Consider the following 27,835-nt stretch of genomic DNA (forward strand, 5'->3'; position numbering starts at 1 on the left):
AACGCCGGACTTAGCAATAGTCCAACTATATCACGGCGGTCCGTAAATATTCGAGTCTTGGCTTGGGAAACCAATGATTGACATCATGAGCAGCGATTACACTTAGAGCCTGACAACCGAATCCCAGTTTAGATTTGCTGTTGCTTCAAGAATGGGTAAGTTGGGATCTGTTCTTCCCCGGAAACCACCCAGAAGTCTCCCACCCTGAATACCATAGGCTCTTAGGTGACTCGAAGCCATTGTTATCTGGACCTCGGTTGCATATGACAGTCACGTGATGTTTGTTTTTGTTTGTTTGTTTGTTTGTTTGTTTAACGCCGCACTCGGCATTATTGCATCTTTATGAAGGCGGTCTGTAATTATTTGAGTCTGGACCAGACAATCAAGTTATTGACACCATGAGCATCGATCATGCATCAATCAAGTCAGCGAGTCTGACCACCTGATCCCGTTAGTGGCCTCTAAAGACAAGCACATTCGTCACCACTCGCCCCTTTCTGTAACCTGCAAGAAGACTCGTCACCCTATCGATGAATGTTATGTGCGAAAATACGACAAACCAATCAGAATGCGCGTATGATTTCAAGTTCTTGGTCAAAGAATCCCTCGGAAATAATTTTTGATTTTACATGTCTTGCATCTAAAAATATACCCAAGACACAGTTAAATGTGTTCAATCATACTGTATAATTTGGCATGCCCCGATGTGCTTTAAATTGCATCTGAAATATATATAATATATGGGGAAATATATGTGAACCATTATGCAACGAGTTGACAATTGTTTTACGTATGCCCGTTTGCGCTAAGACGTAACCCAGTCGCAAAAATGTCCACAAGAGGGGCACGAGTCGCTTTCGGCTTGTCCCGGAATAACACGAGTTGGTCACGAATGACGACAAGCATAGTCGCCTTTTATGGAAATATGGGTTCCTGAAAACCTATTCTACCCCGGATCTTCACGAGTAGTCACGTGAGGTAACATCCTAGTTTGTAGTCGACCGGCATAAACGCCTTGACAGACGGAAAAGACCAAGAAAACTTGTACTCTGGTATTGGTATGCAAATATGAACGGCGACATATCATTGTTTTAACATTGTCAGTGCTTGACGTGATCACTACAGAGCAGGGATCCCGTGCTTTTATTTTGTTACAGCATTTTGTTATTTAGGTCCGTGGTTACAGGAACATTTTTATAAAAAAAACCGTTATTGTATACAAGTATATTTTAAAATAATTTCAGATAAAAATATAGCATAGAGAGTAAAAAAAAGTTTATAACGATCATGCTTATAACGAATTGACGGATATTACGAACTTAAGTTTTGGTCCCGGCCATTTTTTGCTGTATAGATGTTGTATATATGCTTCTAACTACGGATATAACGAACTAAAATTAGTGGTCCATTTGAGTTCGTTATAGCCGTAGTTTACAGTGTGTGTATATATATAAGACTAACGAAAAATAAACTCTGATGAACAATTAACGCGCACACAATATGCCTCCGCGAGCTTCTGTAAAGCCACAAGTTCCCCTTGTCCTGCAGCACGACCGTGGAATATATGTATTTAATTAAAACAAAACCAATCCAGATTTATATAAAAACTGATCTACCCAGCTCTGTTCCACGAATCAGCATCAGGAATACTTTTTTTAATTTAAGAACAAAGTACTATGTTGTGTATTAAAAATTTTCATAGACTATATGTCAGTGTAAAGTTGCCCCATTTCCAACATTCACAATGTTCTTTGCGGTTACGGAAAGGGGCGAGGTGGGCCGACTGATGGGTCTCCTAGCATGGTAGTCTTATCAGCTCCTAGCCACGAAGGGTACCGGGCATTAAGGGGTTCCATTTGAAACTGTATCTTAGCCTTGGTGGGGTGGTGAAATCTTCCACTGTTGAAGGTGTTCTCTCGTTGCGCGTAAGACCGGACGGGTTCAATGTTCCGACAGTGTCATGACAAAAATCAGTGTAAAACCTACTCGCGCGCTCGCACACTTACTCTAAAGGTAAAAACAACCTTTGTTAAAAAAACTTCTTCGGGTACTCCTGTGGCAAAATGTAACAAATACAGAAATCAAAATGGTTCCTGTGTGTTTTCTTAAATGTTTTTTCATTGCTGCATTGTCACTGCATTTTATGCACCGGTGTCAATATATCCCTGACACGACAGGGTGGATAGGAGAGTATATTGATTTACCCTGGAGAACGTTGTATAATTTTCAATCATTAATAAACGACCCTGGATATGTCGTTGCTAGTACATATTCCCGTTGCATGTTAAAGGGATTCAATTTTAACGAAGGTTGTTACAAACCACAATAATACAAGTTTTCCGAATGCCATCTGAGATACTTATCATTCAAGTCCAACATCTTTCATGTATTGTAACGGGGACGGAAACTCATATGCCACTACAGAAAGTTGAAAGCCTCGATCCTCCGCTATGGTTAATATTTGATGGACTGGCTGTTGCTGGTGGGACGCAGGCAGGCAGACTCTACCCTGGTATCCCAGATAGGTATTGATTGGTTTAGCACGAGGAAGTATCGCCTAGCAACACGGCACGGGACGGTCAGAGAGCACCATCTCGCACATTCACTTTGTCGTCTGCTTTGCGACAAGTTGTGTCGTCTGCTGTCAGGAGCGCGATAGTAGTCGGGAGATACAGAAGACATCTAGGAACCTGTTTGCCCGAAAACGTCAACATGTCGATTTTAATGAACGCACAACACTTGAGGAAGATTAGGCAGAGGGCGGAGAATGTTAGAAGGTGAGATTCCAGCTGCGGGAAAGTCAGAGCCGCCATGTTTTGTGTATACCCGTAATGGCGGTCCAGCCAAGTCTCGTCCTCCACAAAAGTGATGGAGCTCTATGGTAGTAGCTCTACATGACGATTGTCACATACTTTGAAATAATGAAATTTTATCATGACACTTTTCTGAACCAAATATGTTCTAAAGGAGGATTTCTGATTGTTTTGAAATCTCTCTCCCTTACATGATGCTCTAAGCGGGGGTATTTAATTATGAACATCAAAAGCGATGACACTTGTCAAACATACAATGCATTGCAAGGCATTTTCCATGTGTCATTTAGAATGATTAAAATATAATTTAACTAGCCTACATTAATATCACATAGACATTGATAGTTTGGAAAGGAATGAGTGAATGAGTACGTGAGTATAATGTTACCCAACTTTTAGCCATATTCCTGCAATATTTAGGTTTGGGACACCAGAAATGGGATTCATATGTTGTACCAATGCCAGGAATTGAACCCGGGCTTGACGAGAGTGAAAAAGAATGACAGAAACTGACCTTTAAGCGTTTATGGATGTGACCTATAAACTATGTATTAATATGTGTATGCTAATTAGATATATACAGAACTTATGCTTAGCTACATACACACCCGGGTACAATGTTTATGACGTCATCGCTGTGATCGCCCCAAGACCTTAATCGATGGACTGGCATTTGGAAAATAGTCTTACAACTTAAATCAAATATTGTTAGTATTGACGTTGTTAGATATAATGGCCAAACAGTCCTTGAAAATATCGACTGGAAGTGATTATACAACAAAGCAATATTAGCGTTAAAGACACCCACACTTTAACATGGAAACTTGCAACAATCGTAGCGTTAAGACGTAGCGTTAGCGTTTATCATAGCGTTAATACTTCAACACTTAAACATTGACTTACCACAATCGTGCGCAAAGACTCCCGCACTTAAACATAGACTTACCACAATCGTAGCGCCATGATCCGGTTGTTTGAGTTTTGTGGTATCTCAAATAATTGTGAATGTCGAAATCGTTTAAAGGTTCTGTCTAATTCTCTATGATGTCAAAGTGCAATAACCTTGTGGTAAATCACCCAAGGTCGTTATGATTATATTTCTTCGCCCAAGCTATCATCTATGACTGGTTTTGTACCCACTTTAATTAAATAATCATAAAACATTAAAGTTTCTCTTATGTGTTTTACTATTTCTCTCCCTTGGCCGTGTCATACCGAAAGACATTAAACGCTGGTACTTGTTGTTACCTTGCCTGCCTCGGATCCAGTATACTGTGCCCGAGTGGGGTATTCAAGTTAAACTGGGGCATGGTCTCAGTGGGAAAACAATTATAAGTCTAGTCTAGTGCAAACAGCCACACACACACGTTCTTGCACTATATAAGTGAATAATCCTGAACAGGATGTTAGAACCCGATTCCACCCCCACTTTAATATTCTATATTTTTAACATTCATATCGGTTATATGTTAGTACCATTCCACCAGACAGGAGATAACTGATAAAAATATTTTGTATCCTCAAAATAAAGTTTATTACAAAACAAACATTTATATTTCAAATCAAATTACCAAATAAAATAGTTAAAACTGCTACATGTTCAAACTGTTCTACATTCCTGGGAAACTGTTCTGGTAACTCCTGTTCTTCATAGCCACCATGTGGAATATCCCTCACCTCAACAACTGTCTAGGGTGGAATATCCCTCACCTCAACAACTGTCTAGGGTGGAATATCCCTCACCTCAACAACTGTCTAGGGTGGAATATCCCTCACCTCAACAACTGTCTAGGGTGGAATATCCCTCACCTCAACAACTGTCTAGGGTGGAATATCCCTCACCTCAACAACTGTCTAGGGTGGAATATCCCTCACCTCAACAACTGTCTAGGGTGGAATATCCTTCACCTCAACAACTGTCTAGGGTGGAATATCCCTCACCTCAACAACTGTCAAGGGTGGAATATCCCTCACCTCAACAACTGTCAAGGGTGGAATATCCTTCACCTCAACAACTGTCAAGGGTGGAATATCCCTCACCTCAACAACTGTCTAGGGTGGAATATCCCTCACCTCAACAACTGTCTAGGGTGGAATATCCCTCACCTCAACAACTGTCTAGGGTGGAATATCCCTCACCTCAACAACTGTCTTGGGTGGAATATCCCTCACCTCAACAACTGTCTTGGGTGGAATATCCCTCACCTCAACAACTGTAGGGTGGAATATCCCTCACCTCAACAACTGTCTAGGGTGGAATATCCCTCACCTCAACAACTGTCTAGGGTGGAATATCCCTCACCTCAACAACTGTCTAGGGTGGAATATCCCTCACCTCAACAACTGTCTAGGGTGGAATATCCCTCACCTCAACAACTGTCTAGGGTGGAATATCCCTCACCTCAACAACTGTCTAGGGTGGAATATCCCTCACCTCAACAACTGTCTAGGGTGGAATATCCCTCACCTCAACAACTGTCTAGGGTGGAATATCCTTCACCTCAACAACTGTCTAGGGTGGAATATCCCTCACCTCAACAACTGTCAAGGGTGGAATATCCCTCACCTCAACAACTGTCAAGGGTGGAATATCCTTCACCTCAACAACTGTCAAGGGTGGAATATCCCTCACCTCAACAACTGTCTAGGGTGGAATATCCCTCACCTCAACAACTGTCAAGGGTGGAATATCCCTCACCTCAACAACTGTCTAGGGTGGAATATCCCTCACCTCAACAACTGTCTTGGGTGGAATATCCCTCACCTCAACAACTGTCTTGGGTGGAATATCCCTCACCTCAACAACTGTAGGGTGGAATATCCCTCACCTCAACAACTGTCTAGGGTGGAATATCCCTCACCTCAACAACTGTCTAGGGTGGAATATCCCTCACCTCAACAACTGTCTAGGGTGGAATATCCCTCACCTCAACAACTGTCTAGGGTGGAATATCCCTCACCTCAACAACTGTCTAGGGTGGAATATCCCTCACCTCAACAACTGTCTAGGGTGGAATATCCCTCACCTCAACAACTGTCTAGGGTGGAATATCCCTCACCTCAACAACTGTCAAGGGTGGAATATCCCTCACCTCAACAACTGTCTAGGGTGGAATATCCTTCACCTCAACAACTGTCTAGGGTGGAATATCCCTCACCTCAACAACTGTCTAGGGTGGAATATCCTTCACCTCAGCAACTGTCTTGGGTGGAATATCCCTCACCTCAACAACTGTCTAGGGTGGAATATCCCTCACCTCAACAACTGTCAAGGGTGGAATATCCCTCACCTCAACAACTGTCTAGGGTGGAATATCCCTCACCTCAACAACTGTCTAGGGTGGAATATCTCTCACCTCAGCAACTGTCTAGGGTGGAATATCCCTCACCTCAACAACTGTCTAGGGTGGAATATCCTTCACCTCAACAACTGTCTAGGAGGGAATATCCCTCACCTCAACAACTGTCTAGGGTGGAATATCCCTCACCTCATCAACTGTCTAGGGTGGAATATCCCTCACCTCAACAACTGTCAAGGGTGGAATATCCCTCACCTCAACAACTGTAGGGTGGAATATCCCTCACCTCAACAACTGTCTAGGGTGGAATATCCCTCACCTCAACAACTGTCAAGGGTGGAATATCCCTCACCTCAACAACTGTCTAGGGTGGAATATCCTTCACCTCAACAACTGTCTAGGGTGGAATATCCCTCACCTCAACAACTGTCTAGGGTGGAATATCCTTCACCTCAGCAACTGTCTAGGGTGGAATATCCCTCACCTCAACAACTGTCTAGGGTGGAATATCCCTCACCTCAACAACTGTCAAGGGTGGAATATCCCTCACCTCAACAACTGTCTAGGGTGGAATATCCCTCACCTCAACAACTGTCTAGGGTGGAATATCTCTCACCTCAGCAACTGTCTAGGGTGGAATATCCCTCACCTCAACAACTGTCTAGGGTGGAATATCCTTCACCTCAACAACTGTCTAGGAGGGAATATCCCTCACCTCAACAACTGTCTAGGGTGGAATATCCCTCACCTCAACAACTGTCTAGGGTGGAATATCCCTCACCTCAACAACTGTCTAGGGTGGAATATCCCTCACCTCAACAACTGTCTAGGGTGGAATATCCCTCACCTCAACAACTGTCTAGGGTGGAATATCCATCACCTCATCAACTGTCTAGGGTGGAATATCCCTCACCTCAACAACTGTAGGGTGGAATATCCCTCACCTTATCAACTGTAGGGTGGAATATTCATTGACGTAACAACTGTGTAGGGCGGGATATTCATTGACACAACACCTGTGTAGGGGTGCAATATTCATTGACATAACAACTGTGTAGGGTGGGACATTCATTGACATAACTAACTAACGGGATCGTGTGGTCGGGTTCGCTGACTTGGTTGATGCATGTCATCGTATCCCAATTGCGTAGATAGATCCTCATGATGTCAATCACTGTATTCTCTGGTCCAGACTCGATTATTGATCGACCGTTGTCATATAGCTGGAATAATGCTGAGTGCGGCGTTAAACAACAAACAAATAGACTGAAGTCCCCGGTTTGTCCGAACCAGACATGTTGTATTGTTACACATGTAACCGAAACGGTAAACGCCTGACAGGCCAGGGCTGGACTGCCAAGCTTAGTCCACTGACCACAGCATTCAACTTTATATAGACGGGCGGTGTTATATTAAGTGTCATGTTGACATGAAAATTATTAAATTACAAATTTGATACAACATGCCAAACAATGCTAATTCTTAAATTACAAAACGGTCGAAATATAATATCACTATGTTCACATTCGTCGCTGAGCACTCAGTAATGGGTACTAATAACAAACCAAATGACTTCATAAAACTTTAAAGAATGCTACTCGAAACCTATTGATAGATCAGTATTTTGAACCAGATCATGAATATTTTAGTGAGAATCTAACCAGTGAAATATTATCACCAAGGCCTCGTGAAATTTTGCTACATGTATATATCAGGAATTCATGCGTGGTTTGATGAAAACACGTACGTGTAATCTGTGAAGATGAACTGGAATGCAACGTTTTGAGTTCTAGACAGACAGTTTATATTTTTGTTTATTGTTTAACGCCGCACTCAGATAGTGATCTTCACGGGTCAAATAGTATATATGGTTCGGTGGCTGTACATAAACTGTTATATAATTTATACGTATAAACTTAGCGTTTAGATGAAATGTTAAAGGTGCAAATAATAGCTATGAATTACTGTACGATATTAAAGTCAAAAACTTAACCACATGTATTAATAGTACCAGTGTCTGGTCGAAAGCAGACAGAATGTACACTGTAAATAAATAAAGTGAGTGAGTATGGTTTTACGCCGCCTTTAGCAATATTCCCGCAATATCACGATGGGAACACCAGAAATAGGCTTCACACATTGTACCCATGTCGGGAATCGAACCCGGGTCTTCGGCGTGTCTAGCGAACGCTTTAGGTTAGTTAACCGACCACCCGACCGCCCGTAAATAAATATAAGGTTTATATGTGAGTTATTAATCAGAGCAGAACCTCATGTTATTATCACAGAAATTCAATTCATATCTGTCTTGGCCAACAAACCAGTGATTGATATTATGAACAACGATCCCCGCCGTTGGGGTACGATGACACACAATCCGCCAAGTCGCCTCTCACAACAAACGCAGGTTACCTGGGGTAATTCCACAAAGCGATTTTAGCGCTTTATTAGTTGTAGTCAGTGAGTGGGTTTAGTTGACCGCCTCTTTTAGCAATATTCCAGCAATATCAACGCGGGGGACACCAGAAATGGGCTTCACACATTGTACCTATGTCTGGAATCGAACCCCGAGTCTTCGGCGTGACTAGCGAACGCTTTAACCACAAGGCTACCTGACCGCCCCACATTATGCGTAAGCCTATGTTAAAGTATGGGATCTTAGCTGTAAGATGGCTTTGTGGAAAGGGACCCAGGGATCTAGTCCGACCTATAATCATAGGTGAGGTGAAATGGAGTTTAACGTCGCGTCCAAGATTATTGCACTTATATAGCGACGTGCATGTACGTGTGTGTGTTTGTGTGGCTGCTTGTACTAGTCCGGACTGATGCCGATTTATAGTGCTAGCTTACTGAGATACCATGCCGCAGTTTAACATGAATATCCCACTCAGATACAGTATACTGACTCCGAGCCGACCAGTCCTTGTTTTAGCCCCTTAATGTAACAGGGTAACAACAAGTACCATCTTTTAACGTCTTTTGGTATGACGGACCCCGGACCTTCCGCTCTCCGGGCGGACGCTCTACCACTAGACCACGGAGGCGGTCCCTATAATCATAGCATAGTGTATGTTTATAATCCCCCAAATCCACACCTGAAAATAGTCTCAGCTCCCTGGGTTTCATACAAGTCAGGCTGAAGGTTAACTGCCACATTACCATACCATCCTACCGGGTACCCACTCACTGCTGGGTGAACAGAGGCACAATTCGAACAAAGTCACTTCCCTAAGGAGACACCACATGTGGTACATGTGCTTCAGTGTGGGGCAGAACCAGAGCCCCAGAACTCACGGCTATCAAGCTGCCGAACATGGTCACCCATCCATCTACTCCCACCTGACATGTGTTCTGTACACAGAACCACCACAATCCCCAACAACTACACACATACATTCAGAAACAAGTCGTACATGGCTTGTTCTATGGAAGCATTTTAGGGCCATTTGTTTAATTCTATTTTTTCATGAAATTTCAAGATACTAACTTAAATTTTCTAGATGTTATGTTAAACATTCAAGGTGCTAAGTTGAAATTTCAAGATATTATGTTAAAATTTCAAGATAATGATTTTGAAAATTCAAGATAATAAGTTGAAAGTTTAAGATTTTAACTTGAAATTTAACGTATTATGTTTTTAGAGGTACTATGTTGAAATTTCAAGATATATATGTTGAAATTTCAAGATATTAACTTGAAATTTCAATTTAGTTACTTTAATTTTCAAGTAAGTATCTTGAAATTTCAAGAAAAACAAACAAATGACCCTAAAATGACTTCCGTACTTAAAGCCTTCATGTACAATAGTAATTTGATAAAACTGATACAATAGATATTTCATCTGCTTCATCCTGATGGGGTATCGTGCAGGAAGTTGAGGCACTATAAGTCCCCATGATCTCCAGCGAGGTTGCCGATGGCTTATATGCCGTGTTTGAAACAGCTGTAAATAATATTGTTATGATAAAATATGTTTGACAAATTTGTTTTTAAAAATTACTTGGTATTCATGACTCATTTTCATATTTATCAACTTGTTCTCGTCGTTGTATTGCTGAAATAATGCTGATGCGACGTGAACTTATATCACTCACTCTCTCTCTGCTTCTTGGCTTCATAAGATATGACCCAGGATCTGCGTCCATCTGGAGGAACGTACCGTGTTCTTACGTCAATCATGCATCGGGATTTGGTTACATCTTAAACATTCATCAAAATGTAACCAGTGTCCAATTGAGTGAGTGAGTGAGTGAGTGAGGTGGGTTTAACGCCGCGTTTAACAGTATTCAAGTTATATCGCAGCGTGTCAGCTTAATGTGGAAGGAAAGCCCGAAGTGATGCAGGTGTAAGACGTTTACCACTTCGATGAAACACACGATCACGGGTATGGTGCTGACAAACCTCGAAACATAATCGGGATCATAGGTTTCTGGCGTACCAAGGAACGACTGGGCCACCCGTCCCCCAGTCCCATGTGAATAGGCACAACAGATGCATGCAGGTTCTGGATATTTGAAAGGTCAGAAGGGGTATCGACGAACGTTTTCCCAGACGTATATATACTACTAAAAAAAGTTACAGAACGCCCGATTTTTCATGACTATAGTTAATCTGTCATGTCATGACAGAACAGCCAGAACACTATAGTCATGAAAAACTCGGGGGTTCTTTGACTTATTTTGAGTAGTATATATCAGCGTGCACTTATGTCCTGATACTGAATCGCCTGTCTCTTTGTCAGGTTTCCCGACCTCCGACTATATTTGAAGGGTAAAAACATTATGAGCCAATAATTCCTCACGGTTAATGCACATCTAAAATCAGACTACTCCACATTCCGTGGCAGCTAGATGCAGGATACAATTAACATGAGGGCAAACATCAAATTGATGATGAAAAATGTCAGAATCTATAATAAACATGTGACAAACCCCAGGTAGGCCAACATCAGGGGCGTTTTTGTATTAACTCATACACCTACTCGAGTGAGTGAGTATGGTTTTACGCCGCTTTTAGCAACATTCCAGCAATATCACGGCGGAGGACAAAAGAAATGGGCTTCACACATTGTATCCATGTTTGGAATCGAATCCGGGTCTTCGGCGTGACTAGCGAACGCTTTAACCACTAGGCCACCCGACCGCCCACTTACTCCTGTGAACAAATGCATAAGTTCCAGGAACTTTGCACTTTCTGGTTAAGAAAGATGACTGAGTTCATCACAGTCCATCACAGTTGTTGACCAAAGAAACAAATGAAAAACCATATTCAGTTTCTGTCTGGATTTGTGCAAAATGATAACTGTCTGTGCGGCAAGGGGAATGATTTTGCAATTGTAAGTTCCCCCTACACGTCGTGCTATACCATTGACCTAAGCACAGTTACCAAGGTACATGTATATTGTATTCAAATTTAAAAGTAAGACACATTTGTACATCTATGCCTTTTAATCAGAGTTTCACCATCAACGACTGGTTAAGTCATTCTAGAAATGTTATGATGGACATTCTGAGAGTGTACTAACTGTGAATTGCATTCCAACATGGTGGACAATGCGTTCCCAAACTGTGGCCTTTACGGGGTGTTCTTACACTTGCTTACTCAATGTCCCTAAACTTTTTAAAGAGCATTGTGTGAGTGGTGTTTTACCGTTAGAGCAGGAGATGCTTAGTGTTGCTTACCCTTTTCGAGAACACCTAGTGTCAGCACTGGTTTTCAGAGATCCATTCGTATACTTTTCATCACTTTTTGCGTTTTCGGATAATGTTGACGCATTGAATTTATATTCACAGTAAAAATCAAGCACAGCAAACACAGTAAGTATACTTATAACTACAAACACTTGTTTTGCCTTTGTAGATTCTATTTCCAAATTTTGAAAGACCGCCTGTGCGTTATTTCCTTCTATAGAGCACCTAGACGATTCTTACTTCTGTAGAACACTAGACGATTCTTACTTCTATAGACCACCTAGACGATTCTTACTTCTGTAGACCACCTAGACGATTCTTACTTCTATAGACCACCTAGACCATTCTTACTTCTGTAGACCACCTAGACGATTCTTACTTCTATAAACCACCTAGACGATTCTTACTTCTATAAACCACCTAGACAATTCTTACTTCTATAAACCACCTAGACAATTCTTACTTCTATAAACCACCTAGACAATTCTTACTTTTATAAACCACCTAGACAATTCTTACTTCTATAAACCACCTAGACGATTCTTACTTCTATAGACCACATAGACCATTCTTACTTCTATAAACCACCTAGACGATTCTTACTTCTATAGACCACCTAGACGATTCTTACTTCTATAAACCACCTGGACGATTCTGACTTCTATAGACCACCTAGACGATTCTTACTTCTATAGACCACCTAGACGATTCTTATTTCAGTAGACCACCTAGACGACTCTTACTTCTATAGTCCACCTAGACGATTCATACTTCAATAGACCACCTAGACAATTCTTACTTCTATAAACCACCTAGACAATTCTTACTTCTATAAACCACCTGGACGATTCTTACTTCTATAGACCACCTAGACGATTCTTACTTCTATAGACCACCTAGACGATTCTTACTTCAGTAGACCACCTAGACGACTCTTACTTCTATAGTCCACCTAGACGATTCATACTTCAATAGACCACCTAGACAATTCTTACTTCTATAAACCACCTAGACAATTCTTACTTCTATAAACCACCTGGACGATTCTTACTTCTATAGACCACCTAGACGATTCTTACTTCTATAGACCACCTAGACGATTCTTACTTCAGTAGACCACCTAGACGACTCTTACTTCTATAGACCACCTAGACGATTCATACTTCTGTAGACCACCTAGACGATTCTTACTTCTATAGACCACTAGACGATTCTTACTTCTATAGACCACCTAGGCGATTCTTACTTCTGTAGACCACCTAGACGATTCTTACTTCTATAGACCACCTAGACGACTCTTACTTCTGTAGACCACCTAGACGATTCTTACTTCTATAGACCACTAGACGATTCATATTTCTATAGACCACCTAGACGATTCTTACTTCTATAGACCACCTAGACGATTCTTCCTTCTATAGACCATCTGAATCTTTTTTTCTTCTATAGACCGTCTGAGCAGTGCTTTCTTCTATAGACCGTCTGAGCAGTGCTTTCTTCTATAGACCATCTGAACGGGGCTTCCTTCTAAGGACCATCTGAATCGGGTTTTCTTCTATAGACCGTCTGAACAGTGCTTTCTTCTATAGAAAATCTGGACCTTGCTTTCTTTTATAGACTGAACAGTGCTTTCTTCTATAGACAATCTGAACGGGGCTTCCCTCTATAACCGTCTGTACAGTGCTTTCTCCTATAGACCGTCTGAACAGTGCTTTCTTCTATAGACTGTCTGAACAGTGCTTTCTTCTGTACAGTGCTTTCTTCTATAGACCGTCTGGACAGTGCTTTCTTCTGTAGACCACCTGAGCAGTGCTTTCTTCTATAGACCGTCTGAACAGTGCTTTCTTCCATAGACCGTCTGAACAGTGCTTTCTTCTATAGACCGTCTATATAGTGCTTTCTTCTATAGACCGTCTGAATAGTGCTTTCTTCTATAGACCGTCTGTACAGTGCTTTCTTCTATAGACCGTCTGTGCATTGCTTTCTTCTGTAGAACGTGTGTACAGTGCTTTCTTCTATAGACCGTCTGAATAGTGCTTTCTTCTATAGACCGTCTGAATAGTGCTTTCTTCTATAGACCGTCTGTACAGTGCTTTCTTCTATAGACCGTCTGTACAGTGCTTTCTTCTACAGACCGTCTGTACAGTGCTTTCTTCTATAGACCATCAGAACAGTGCTTTCTTCTATAGACCGCCTGAAAAATGCTTTCTTCTATAGACCGTCTGAGCAGTGCTTTCTTCTATAGACCGTCTGTACAGTGCTTATAGACCGTCTGAGCAGTGCTTTCCTCTATAGACCGTCTGAGCAGTGCTTTTTTTCTATAGACCGTCTGAGCAGTGCTTTCTTCTATAGACCGTCTGAACAGTGCTTTCTTCTATACACTGTCTGAATAGTGCTTTCTTCTATAGACTGTCTGAATAGTGCTTTCTTCTATAGACCGTCTGGGCAGTGCTTTCTTCTATAGACCGTCTGTACTGTGCTTTCTTCTATAGACCGTCTGTACAGTGCTTTCTTCTATAGACTGTCTGAACAGTGCTTTCTTCTATAGACCGTGTGGACAGTGCTTTCTTCTATAGACCGTCTTGACAGTGCTTTCTTCTATAGACCGTCTGAATAGTGCTTTCTTCTATAGACCGTCTGTACAGTGCTTTCTTCTATAGACTGTCTGAACAGTGCTTTCTTCTGAACAGTGCTTTCTTCTATAGACCGTCTGAATAGTGCTTTCTTCTATAGACCGCCTGTACAGTGCTTTCTTCTATAGACTGTCTGAACAGTGCTTTCTTCTGAACAGTGCTTTCTTCTATAGACCGTCTGAATAGTGCTTTCTTGTATAGACCGTCTGAACAATGCTTTCTTCTATAGACCGTCTGTACAGTGCTTTCTTCTATAGACCGTCTGTACAGGGCTTTCTCCTTTAGACCGTCTGTACAGTGCTTCTTTCTATAGACCGTCTGTACGGTGCTTTCTTCTTTAGGTTAAATAAAGAAATGACGCTTCTTTCTATCAGTCAAATTTTCAACTAATTATCAGAAATGTTATCTGAAAACCCTAGAAGCAAATTATTCTTTCTTATGAAGGTTTTTTGAACATTTTATTTCTGTAGACCCTATAACCAAACTTACTTGTACAGCTCATGTGAAAGATTTTCTTCTGCAGACCATGCATGGCAATCAGTTTTGCGTATTTCTTTGAATCGCGTTGTAATTTTAAGGTAATATAAACTAGCTTTCTTCAGTAGAATGATGCTTTCTTCTGAAGTCCATTTAAACAAGTTATGTTTTCGTGTTTATGATTTCTTCTGAAGAAACAAATGATCCTTTCTTCAGTACACTGCCTGAATTATGCTTAATTCTCCAATCAAATAATCTTTTCTTTAGAAGATCGCTTGAACGAGGTCTTTCATTCTCTATTGTTATAGATAAATTATGCTTTTTCTGTAAATCATCGGAGTGCTGCTTTTTTTCTGTAGACTATATAAACAAATGATGATTTTAACGAAGAGCATGAAAACACTAATATCTTCTACAGAGAGTACAGACAAATCACACATTCTCATTTCGACCGTGTGAACGATGTTTCTTCTATCTGAACTATATTTCTTCTGTTGACCATCAAAATATTTTATTCTGTACGCCATACAGACAAATAATTATTTTTCCTCCTTGGGCCACATACATCGACGTACCTTCTTCTGTAGAATATATAAATAATTGTACTTTCTTCTGTAGAATATATAAATAAATGTAGTTTCTTCTGTAGAATATATAAATAAATGTAGTTTCTTCTGTAGAATGTATAAATTAATGTAGTTTCTTCTGTAGAATATATAAATAATTGTACTTTCTTCTGTAGAATATATAAATAATTGAACTTTCTTCTGTAGAATATATAAATAAATGTAGTTTCTTCTGTAGAATGTATAAATTAATGTAGTTTCTTCTGTAGAATATATAAATAAATGTACTTTGTTCTGTAGAATATATAAATAAATGTAGTTTCTTCTATAGAATTATAAATAAATGTACTTTCTTCTGTAGAATGTATAAATGAATGTGCTTTCTTCTGTAGAATATATGAATAAATGTACTTTCTTCTGTAGAATATATAAATAAATGTACTTTCTTCTGTAGAATATATATATTAATGTACTTTCTTCTGTAGAACGTATAAATAAATGTAGTTTCTTCTGTAGAATATATAAATAAATGTAGTTTCTTCTGTAGAATGTATAAATAAATGTACTTTCTTCTGTAGAATGTATAAATAAATGTAGTTTCTTCTGTAGAATATATAAATAAATGTACTTTCTTCTGTAGAATATATAAATAAATGTAGTTTCTTCTGTAGAATATATAAATAAATGTACTTTCTTCTGTAGAATGTATAACTAAATGTACTTTCTTCTGTAGAATATATAAACAAATGTACTTTCTTCTGTAGAATGTATAAATAAATGTAGTTTCTTCTGTAGAATGTATAAATAAATGTAGTTTCTTCTGTAGAATATATGAATAAATGTACTTTCTTCTGTAGAATATATGAATAAATGTACTTTCTTCTGTAGAATATATATATTAATGTACTTTCTTCTGTAGAATGTATAAATAAATGTAGTTTCTTCTGTAGAATATATAAATAAATGTACTTTCTTCTGTAGAATGTATAAATAAATGTACTTTCTTCTGTAGAATATATAAATAAATGTAGTTTCTTCTGTAGAATGTATAAATAAATGTACTTTCTTCTGTAGAATATATAAATAAATGTAGTTTCTTCTGTAGAATGTATAAATAAATGTACTTTCTTCTGTAGAATGTATAACTAAATGTACTTTCTTCTGTAGAATATATAAACAAATGTACTTTCTTCTGTAGAATGTATAAATAAATGTACTTTCTTCTGTAGAATATATGAATAAATGTACTTTCTTCTGTAGAATATATACATTAATGTAGTTTCTTCTTTAGAATGTATAAATAAATGTACTTTCTTCTGTAGAATATATAAATAAATGTAGTTTCTTCTGTAGAATGTATAAATGAATGTACTTTCTTCTGTAGAATATATGAATAAATGTACTTTCTTCTGTAGAATATATACATCATCGAGTTTCTTCTTTAGAATGTATAAATAAATGTAGTTTCTTCTGTAGAATATATAAATAAATGTACTTTCTTCTGTAGAATATATAAATAAATGTACTTTCTTCTGTAGAATGTATAAAAAAATGTACTTTCTTCTGTAGAATGTATAAATAAATGTAGTTTCTTCTGTAGAATGTATAAATAAATGTACTTTCTTCTGTAGAATGTATAAATAAATGTAGTTTCTTCTGTAGAATGTATAAACAAACGTACTTTCTTCTGTAGAATATATAAATAAATGTAGTTTCTTCTGTAGAATGTATAAATAAATGTACTTTCTTCTGTAGAATGTATAACTAAATGTACTTTCTTCTGTAGAATATATAAACAAATGTACTTTCTTCTGTAGAATGTATAAATAAATGTACTTTCTTCTGTAGAATATATGAATAAATGTACTTTCTTCTGTAGAATATATACATTAATGTAGTTTCTTCTTTAGAATGTATAAATAAATGTACTTTCTTCTGTAGAATATATAAATAAATGTACTTTCTTCTGTAGAATGTATAAATAAATGGACTATCTTCTGTAGAATGTATAAATAAATGTACTTTCTTCTGTAGACCCCACCACGAAATGTTCTTCTATACACCATACAGACAAATATTTTCTCGACTGTAGACCATGTAAATAAATGTAGTTTCTTCTGTAGAACATACATGTATAAACGAATGTTTTCTTCTGTTGACCACTCAGACAAATAATGATTTCTCGTCTGTAGACTATGAAATGAATGTAGTTTCTTCTGTAGACCATATATACAAATGTTTTCATCTGTAGACCATATATACAAATGTTTTCATCTGTAGAACATATATAGAAATGTTTTCATCTGTAGACTATATTTACAAATGTTTTCATCTGTAGACCATATATACAAATGTTTTCATCTGTAGACTATATGAACAAATGTTTTCATCTGTAGACTATATGAACAAATGTTTTCATCTGTAGACCATACAAACAAAAGATACTTTCATGTTTGGGCTGTCTGAATGGTGATTTTCTGTACATTATTCTACAAGCACGGGAATGGTGCTGACAAACCAAAGCATGAACTCTGTGCTGAGATATTTGCATACAGAAACGATAGCTGGTGCTAGACGATCTCTGACGATTGACGCAATACCGAAGGGTATCAGAGTCATGGTCAGATTGTACCATGTGCGCAGTATGGTTTAGGCTATATTTACCGTACTCTGAAGAACTTTAAGCAAGGCAAGGGCACTTGCTTTTATTCAGCATCTATACCTCATGATACATGTTTCTTTCCGTTCTGCATGTCATGCAAACGTCTCTGAGTTCCGTACTGTACACTCCCAATGTGGTTAAATCGTTCGCTCGTCACGTCAAAGACCAGGGTTCGTTATCCTTGAATTTGCCAGGATCCGTCAGTCGTGACGTCGTGTTTATTGCGCTCCGATTATGACCCTTGAACGGTGAGCACATTTCACGTGTTTATCAACACTGTATCTATGCTCGTGGATTTCACCAAAGAGGTTAACGTCTACAAACCCCCTCGCGTCTACGAACCCCCTCGCGTCTACAAACCTCAAACGTGTAAGAACCCCCTCAGGTCTTCGAACCCACTCACGTCTACAAACCCCCGCACGTATTCGAACTCACTCGCGTCTACGAACCCCCTCACGTCTACAAACCCCTAACGTGTAAGAACCCCCTCACGTCTACGAACCCCCTCACGTCTACAAACCCATAACGTGTAAGAACCCCCTCGCGTCTACGAACCCCCTAACGTGTAAGAACCCCCTCACGTCTACAAACCCACTCGCGTCTATGAAGCCACTCAAGTCTACGAACCCCTCTGACACACCCATATATGTCTGATACATTGTTCAACCCGACGTAAAGCCAAACTCACTAAATTCAATGCTAAGCCGGCGATCAGCTTATACTCGGAGGATCCCCCAAACAGATCACGTGGCCCCCGTTACCATAGACAATCCCCTATGGCAACAGCTGACACGAAGGATGGTGAGTTACGGGGTAACTAACCTCCTCTGTAACAGTTACGTCTTCGTCGGCTGATCATGACGGAGTGTCCCAGTGAAGTACTTCTGTCCAGTAATAGACTTTCGACTTCTTAACTGTACCGTATGTAGGAAAGGACGCGAAACTTTAGCGGATGTCTTGAACCATCATAGGACTTTGTTCATGGCATTTGAAATAAAGAAACAAATTCTGTTAGAATCTTTACAATCTATTGCAAGAAGCCACGAATTCTAACAACCATTGAATCTTTGCAATGCTATAGGTGTCAGATTTCTTCATGCCAGTAAAACATGATAATCATTTTTTAAAGAAAATGGTTTAAATTCAATGTCTGAACATCTTTAACAATTTTCGTAGTAGCAACAGGTCTGAAACTTCATGTAGGTACGCAGCTCTATGATACAGAGCTCTTTCTCCGCGGTTCCTCGCCTTGACGCTGTTTGAATAGGCATACATTAAGCGCCGTGTGTCGTGTCAGGCATGCAACAAACATTTACTATTTTATGCAAATTGTGTGAGAGACGGGCGCTACTGTTACGGTGGGACATGCTTACGATTTTCGAGAACACTGACGTCATCGCTGATTTTCAGTGATCCATTCATATACCTTTCACTACTATTTCGCCTTTAAAGCCCCACAGAATCATTTTCGGCGGATAATCGAGTTACCACACAGATGTAGGCTATTTGTTACATCTGGTACCAGGGGAGTGAAAACGTGTTCCTCTTTCAATCAATTGATTTCTATTTCCACCGGAACTATTAATATTAAAGAATGATATTTATATACATCTGTGACGTACTTGCGATATAGATATGATCTCCGCTCAAGGAACTCTGCAGGAACATTCGGTATTTATTTCATCCCTTTTAGCTGTGGAAATGGCTCAGGTTCATATATCTATACTACTCAAAAGAAGTTAAAGAAGGTCAGATTCTTTCATATTGCTGTAGTTATTCTATTCTGCACAAAGAAGTTAAAGAACACCCGATTCTTTCATATAACTATAGTTAATCTATACTCCTCAAAAGAGGGTAAAGAAGGTTCCATTCTTTCACATTGCTGTAGTTAATCTATACTACAAGAGAGCGCACCGACGGGTGACACCCATCACAAACACATGCGGCGGCATGTCCACTTCTTGTGTGCCCGCCTTGATAGTGATGGAAGATTGCTAAAAGCGGTGTAAAACCATACTCACTCACTCAATACCGCCTGATCATGATGATGCGCCTTCAGCCATGTCACTGAGGATGAAGATCCGAACCATTCTGTCGCGGGATCCAAATTCTAACCCTGAAGTCCATGTTTATTTGACAATGCATGTGTATAATCCAAAGAAGTTATGTTCTGGATGGATTATATTCTCTTAAACTAATAAGATACAGGGATGATATGATAAAATAAAGTTGGAGTCTGCACCTCTTCAGCATTATTTCAGCAAGGACTCCAAGAGTGAGCTTCACACTTTGTACCAATAATGGAAATTAATCGAACCCGGGTATTCGTCATGACGAGTTAACGCTTTGTCGACTTGGCCAACCAAAATCATACAAGATTTTAAACACGGCAACAAAGGCGGCCATTTTGAAATTAATGTTCCTGCTCAATCAATAACTTAGGCATATATAATTTGAAGATGTTGTTTGTGAAAAATGTTAGCAAATCCCCACATGTTCGTGCTCTTCTCCCACTTTAAGCTAACACGACGTGATATAAATGGAACAATGTTAAAAGCGGCGTTAAACCCAGCTCTCACAGTAACTCAGCCCATATGTACGTGTCAGTGACTTTGCTAGAACTATCACAAGAGGTGGCTTCATACGACGTGTGACGCGGTCTCTGCCCTGGTAGTTTTGTGCAGTAATCGCTCATTGATCCGACAATACAATTGTAAAGTGACTCTAATGGTGATCGTGACTGTAGTGATTTCCACTGACCCATTCATATGATTTTCACCGCTATTTTGCCTGATACGCCCAATGGGATCTGTTTCGGTGGATAATCGACGTTTTATATAGTAATATGTCAATAGTAATCTGTCATTGCTGAATACTTTTCTGCCTGGAAGGACGCAACCTGTCAAGTTCAACGACCCAGATTAAGCTGTAATTACACATAAGCCATGCTGAATGTGTCGTGAAACAAAAGACACAGCCGCCGCTCACAAATCACGACTTCAATCTTATATAATAAGTAGTGAACCTTCATTTACATACCATTTACCATGCTTAGAGGCCGACCATTACATATTCGGGGGGAAAATAGTCGGAGATGTCCTACATTCTTCAAACAAGTCCCACAAAATGTACGCATGTTCTGTATGATGGCAACGTATAGCTGTATATCTAGATTTGAATGATAATAATAATAATAATAATAATAATAATAATAATAATAATAATAATAATATAATAATAATAATAATAATAATACACAGTACAAACTATTTAAAGGGTGTCTTTCTTATCTATAGTATCGTACTGCGCTTCCAATGACATTATCTACATGGAGCAGAAAGGGACCAGAAAGGGATGTTGGGGTTGTAAGGATCAATTGCTGGTTCAGAAAATGATCCCTGAAGAGTCTAAAACTTACCACCGTAACCTCTCAATGTGTTGGATAGACTACAGAAAAGCTTATGATTCTGTACCTCACGAATGTATTTTGAAGTCACTGGAATGTATTGACCTCCCCGAGCGACTACTTTTTTTACTCAAGTCTTTAATGAATTGCTGGTCAACTCAACTTGAGATGTATTCGCAGGGGCAGGTGGTGACTTCGGAACCCATTTCTATTAGAAGAGGAATATTACAGGGCGATTCTTTCAGTCCTTTGCTTTTCGGTTTGTCATTAAATCCTTTAAGCTTTTTGCTTAGCAAAGAGGAAGGTTGTCATCCCGGACCTCCTCAGCACAGATCCCCAACACCCCTTACTCACCTCCTTGACATGGATGACCTTGAATTTATTGCCAATGGAGGATCTACACTCAAAATACAGAGTCTCCTTTTCGAGTTGAGTCCTTTTTGAGTTGAGTCCTTTTCTAATGGTATGTCCTTTGGACTCGACAAATGCAACATTCTTCATTTGAAACGTGGAAAGGTAGAAGAGGGAGGATCAGTCAGTTTACTTGGAAGAGTTATTGACCATCTCGTGGAAGGTCAGGTTTATACGTACTTAGGGATGTAAATTAGGGACAAACCCCAGAATGCCCATATCAAGGGCAAGCTTCGGGCAGAGTACAAATGTAGACTAAAGAAAATCTGGAGTTCAGAACTGAATGCTCGCAATAAAATAAAAGCCACAACTACTTATGTTGTGCCCGTCCTTTCGGATTCATTGTTGTTGATGGGACGAAACAAGAAATTCAGGGTACTGACACCCTCACACAAAGAATCATGTCAGACAATAGATCCCACCACCCTAGCTCTTCCCTCAATCGCTTATATTTACCAATTACGACGGGAGGGCGTGGTTTGATTAATGTGGAGGCTCTTCATGATAGATGTTGCCTTGACAGGACTAATGATGCCGCATTGACAGGACTGATGATGCCGCACTGACAGGGCTACAGATGCTGCCACCTCCAAACGGTTCGACATCTTGAATATAACAATGTTCTCCTTGTCGGAGGTTGACACAAATTATTCCATTTGCCAGGAAAAGCTTGACTCTGCTCTCTCCTGTGAACATGACTCTTTACCAGTTTCTCGTAGTGGTCTGCAATGTCTGACATTGTACTGACGCAGTCTTCTGAACATTGTCCAGTGACAGGATGACTGTCTCATCTGATGACGTCACAGTGATAATATCGTTCCTCAGATGGAGGATGCGCATGTACAGTTTCCTTGGTGGTGGTGACATCCGGTGGCCTGTCTCACTTCCGCCCAGTCTGCCTGAATCAGGCCATGTGCCTGGTGACTATCTTCGTCTACAGTCAAAACTTCTTGCAACGTGGACATGCATTGTTCCTTGGTGCATCTACCAACAAACTGTTCTTTCTGTTGTAAGGTTAATCTTACGGTTTGGGTTTTGAATGAAAAGTACATCATTCCTTTTATACCCATACCTTGGCGGGATGGCATGCTTGAGGGCAGCCAAAGTTTCACTTCCAACTCAAGTCCCATTGCCCTGGGTAATTTAGCACGTTCAGTACTCAGCAAACTGTTTCGGTTGTGTTTTGATTGATTCTCAACCATTTTGTTCCACTATTCGGGGTTTGGACCCAACATGTCCAAATGTCAATTTGATAACATTTCTTCACCAGTTTACTTCAAAAGTTGTGCTATTAATGTCCGTCATCCACAATATCAGTACCTGAAAAGTACATTCCTCGATAGTTGTTAGTACAAACATGTCACGTTGACCGGTTTTCTGCCACCCTGAAGAAAATGCATACTTGACTTTTCCTACACAATCTGTTATATAAAAAAAAAATTCTTATAGAACTGCTTTGTTATACTGTTACTTTCAATGTACTGTTTTAAAATCACCTACATCTGGACTGCTTTAGTGAACAGTGAGAAAATGTAACCATTCTTTCCATATGTTGAATTTGAAATGTGACGTCAAAAGAAATCTCTGCTCTCTTTTATGGAAAAAAAAGTATCCGCCTCTCAAAATGAAGAAAGAAAAAAACATGATCCTACCCACCCACCCCTACGTATCAAATGGTCTGACCCTTACTCTGGATAAGAACGCCACTCTCATATAACTTTAATTGCACACCTTCCCATGGGTATTGATTTTTGTACCCTGGATTTTGAAGTAATTTATTTATAAAATGTATTGATATTTTAATATCACGTGTCGCTGATGAGTGACTAGCTTGATGCCTGGCGACAGTGCTTGTTGAAGAGATGGCTAAGGTACGTCACCGAACGGAGCAGTATGCATAATTTCCTCAGTTGTAACTCAAAACGAGGCTCAAGGGCTTTGTTCATCTTTAAGTGTTTGTGAAATACAACCTGAAAATGCGTCATAACAAATACTACATAAGGTACAGAACCAGGTACAGATAGATCGAATCTTTGTTGCGACTTCGTTATAACCGTAGTTCGCTGTAAACATACATACAATATATATATTGCAAATGGCCCGGACAAAAATATGTTCGTGATAACCGTCAGTTCGTTATAAGCGTATTCGTAATAAACGTAGTTTACTGTATTTGTCAGGTGCACGTGTACCCACTTTTGCCCTTCAATATCCGTATAAATATTTATTCAAACAATATTCCATAAAGCTAGACGATTATATACATGTGTAGAAAAAAGTTAATATCTATTGTCAGCTATGATTAATTCATGTTCGCCATGACGGCATACTGTTGATGAACTTGGGTACTGTTGCACTTAGTATTGCCCGCCAATCCGCCTGAAGAGCTTCCCAAAGCTGTGTGTCGTTGGTGGTGCTGGGTCTCCGGCGTACCCTCTCCGCGCGCCAGGGGACTTAGCAAGGCAGTTTTATGTTCGTATATTATCTCGTCAGAGATAGTGACGGGATCTGGCATTGTCATCTTGCAAGTTAGAATATCTGCCGATAATTCTAACGAATAGAACGACAGGACAAAAACAATTCGTCAAAATATCGCTGGCCTGACAAATGTCCATTCTCAATTACCAAATCAGTTCGCCTGTCATGTGTGATACCGCCTCACTCTATTACACAACTGACCCATTACCGACCATGGTCATTAATGGTTGCGCTAGCATACCGCTCGCCGCTACGTCGCCAATAACATTTTCTGCCATCTGTGAATCGAGGCAAAAGCTTGATTCGTCTCTAAACATGGTGTAACGCCATGGGCGCTCAGTCCATCTCTGGTGTTGATAAATCCCACAGACGAGAAATTCACTTTTTGGACAACTTGGGATATTGACCAACAATTCATGATTTAGTCTGTTCATTGAGGTACCATCTCGGAGGCATTTTTAATCGTGTGCTTAGCTCAGTTGCATTAGTGATTGATATGCCTTCGGCAACCCATACTTGTCCTACGAGGCGACTATGCTTGCCGTAAAAGACGGCTTTGCTTGTCGTGGGAGGAGAATAACGGGATCGGGTGGTCAGGCTCGCTGACCTGGTTGATGCGTGTCATCGTATCCCTCTTGCGTAGATCGGTGCTCATGATATCAATCGCTGGATTGTCTAGTCAAGACTCGATTGTTTTCAGACCGCCGTCACATGGCTAGAATATTGCTTAGTGCGATTAAATAACAAACAAACAAACATTAGTGATTGTGAGTTCCCCTACAGGCGAACACACTTTCGCTGTTCATGCATGAGGTGAAATTTCATTGTGATTAGATGCTGCGTTCAGATGCAACGCCGTTGTATTGTAAATGTACACCTCAACTAAACTTCTGTACCCTCAAATCATTAGTTGCCGTACATTTTGTCAGTAGTATATGTGATATTTATGAATAAACTCCGTGTACACAACATATTTTATGACAAATTAAAAGATAACAACACACTTTGAAAAAATTGTCAATTGAAATCTTTGATGAATAGACATCATTCACACCGATCAAGACATGTCATGTTTCGTTAAACCAAAAGATCAAAACCGCTTTGAATGAATTGACCATGTACTTTCAAGTCACAAAGTCCAAAGCCCCATTGGAGATCTCAGGAAGTAATTACCAATATTGCACGGCGCTTGGCTCCTTTCACAGTTGTCCTTGGTGATAAGAGAGATAACGTGTGTTGACAAAACTGTAAGAACGGAGGATTCATCGAGAATTGCGCGGACTTTTTTGGTGTGTTCCCTGGGCCAATAACAGGACGAGGCATTAATGCATTAATGTTAAAATACCTCTAAATCTTAGAAAACTTGAACTTTAAAAAAGCAAAATGTTTAATAAATATACGATTTTACTCCCAAAGGGCACTTATTTTCTATTTTAAAGGTTACGGATTTGGGGACAAAAAGATCAGCTCGGTAATTCGATAAGAATGGAATAAAAAAAACAATATTTAATATTATTATTTATATTTAAATTTATTTATCATTATCCTTAAAATGTTAGATGGGAAACGAGACGGTGTGGAGGGTGTTTTATGTTTAAATCTTCCACAAATTTAATTATAGTACTTCAAATAATATAATATATTTGATAACGACTGGGGGGGGGGATCCGTAAGATTTGTTAACCAAGATTACGAAGAAATACCTGTCAGGAGGTACCCAATTATGTGTTTGTCGATGACACAAAAATATGTTAATCTTTTTCAGCGAATAATTGAGACTGTTATTCCCTGGCGTTTCATTTTTTATGGAAAAACTTTTAAGATTAAACGAATATATGACGTCAATGACAGAAAATAACCAATCTCGAATATCTGCCGAAACAGATCCATTGGGCGTAAATGTCAAAATAGCGGTGACAGTTTTATCAATGGATCACTGAAAATCAGTGATGACACCAGGTGTTCGCAATAATGGGTAAGCATGTACTCTGCCGGTAGAACAGGCAATCCCGTCCCAGCTCCATAGCGTCGAAATAATTGATTTCAACAAACTATTGATCGACAATACATTGATGTAAACAGGCCTCGGCGCGGGATCAATGAGTGAACAGCCAGCGTCTTACAGAACTTGCCTTTCACTTCAAAGTCTCCCTCTTTCCGAGAATTGAAAACAATAGTTGTACGTAATCACTATTTGATAATTATTGAAATACAGGTTTTGTATATACTAAACCTTTCTTTTGTGTAAATGCCATGTAAGCTATTGATTATAATGTATATTCTGAGGTATATCAACATCATTGCTGTAGAAATTATTCCTGTCGTCGTATGCATGTAAAACCTACGGAAACGTGTTGTCACAAGAGGCGGTGAGAGCTAGGCGTATAGATCCGGTTCTACAGCCTAGCCCAGCACAATCTCAGACCACCCGAGCACTAAAGATCCATGAGTGTTATCCAATGTAAATTCGATAAAATTCAAAGAGTATTTCCTTTGAATCCTTATTTGAGTCGACCATTGTCTGTAGCGTTGTGTTGAGTTCTATGTTGATTGCTGATAATCAGTAACCTCGATGACGTTTTGTCACCATACGTTTCACGAGTGTAAAATTCTGAAATTTTATTGGAATGTTTAGAATTTTAAGTGTTCATTCATATTGATTAGTCTAGGGTTTAGTTCCATACAATTATTCTTTGAAGTATCTTTTAGTTCGGACTATTGAGTAATGGCTATAGTTAAAGTCATTTTTGCGATTTCTTATAAGATAAAGCTAAACCGAGACAATGTTGGAAGGCTATGGTATGGAGCGGCCATGTTGCGTATATCGAATATTTTGCCCTTATATGGCAGAGCAGCCATGGTGTTTTTTAAATATATCTTGTTGCATCTTAATGTGTATATACTATATTTAGTTTCTTCAGGGCAGAGCAGCCATGGTCTGTGTAGAAGTGAAGGACTGATATAGCCACGCAGCTATGTGTATATCATTTTCATTTGACCGACCTTGTTAGAGAAGCCACGATGCGTAAGGACGGTCATCCATGTGCATATCATATATATTGACCTGATACGGACGGTCATCCATATGCATAAATATATATTGACCTGATACGGACGGTCATCCATATGCATAAATATATATTGACCTGATACGGACGGTCATCCATATGCATAAATATATATTGACCTGATACTGACGGTCATCCATATGCATAAATATATATTGACCTGATACGGACGGTCATCCATATGCATAAATATATATTGACCTGATACGGACGGTCATCCATATGCATAAATATATATTGACCTGATAAGGACGGTCATCCATATGCATAAATATATATTGACCTGATAAGAACGGTCATCCATATGCATAAAATATATATTGACCTGATAA

The 27,835-nt window shown here is 39.4% G+C and overlaps 1 protein-coding gene across 1 annotated transcript in view; it reads left to right on the forward strand.

Annotated features, from left to right (window-relative positions):
- Positions 1-2,617: 2,617 nt before the first annotated feature.
- LOC139448078 (fas apoptotic inhibitory molecule 1-like) overlaps positions 2,618-27,835 on the forward strand; it is a 60,276-nt gene continuing 35,058 nt past the window's right edge. Inside the window, exons 1-2 of the mRNA XM_071229589.1 lie at positions 2,618-2,777; positions 11,905-11,928. Coding sequence (XP_071085690.1) covers positions 2,713-2,777; positions 11,905-11,928 — 89 coding nt within the window. The 5' untranslated portion in view covers positions 2,618-2,712. The remainder of the gene's footprint in view (positions 2,778-11,904; positions 11,929-27,835) is intronic.

The sequence above is a fragment of the Haliotis cracherodii genome, unplaced genomic scaffold, assembly GCF_022045235.1.
Source record: "Haliotis cracherodii isolate W230 unplaced genomic scaffold, xgHalCrac1.p SCAF_7, whole genome shotgun sequence".
Lineage (NCBI taxonomy): Eukaryota > Metazoa > Mollusca > Gastropoda > Lepetellida > Haliotidae > Haliotis > Haliotis cracherodii.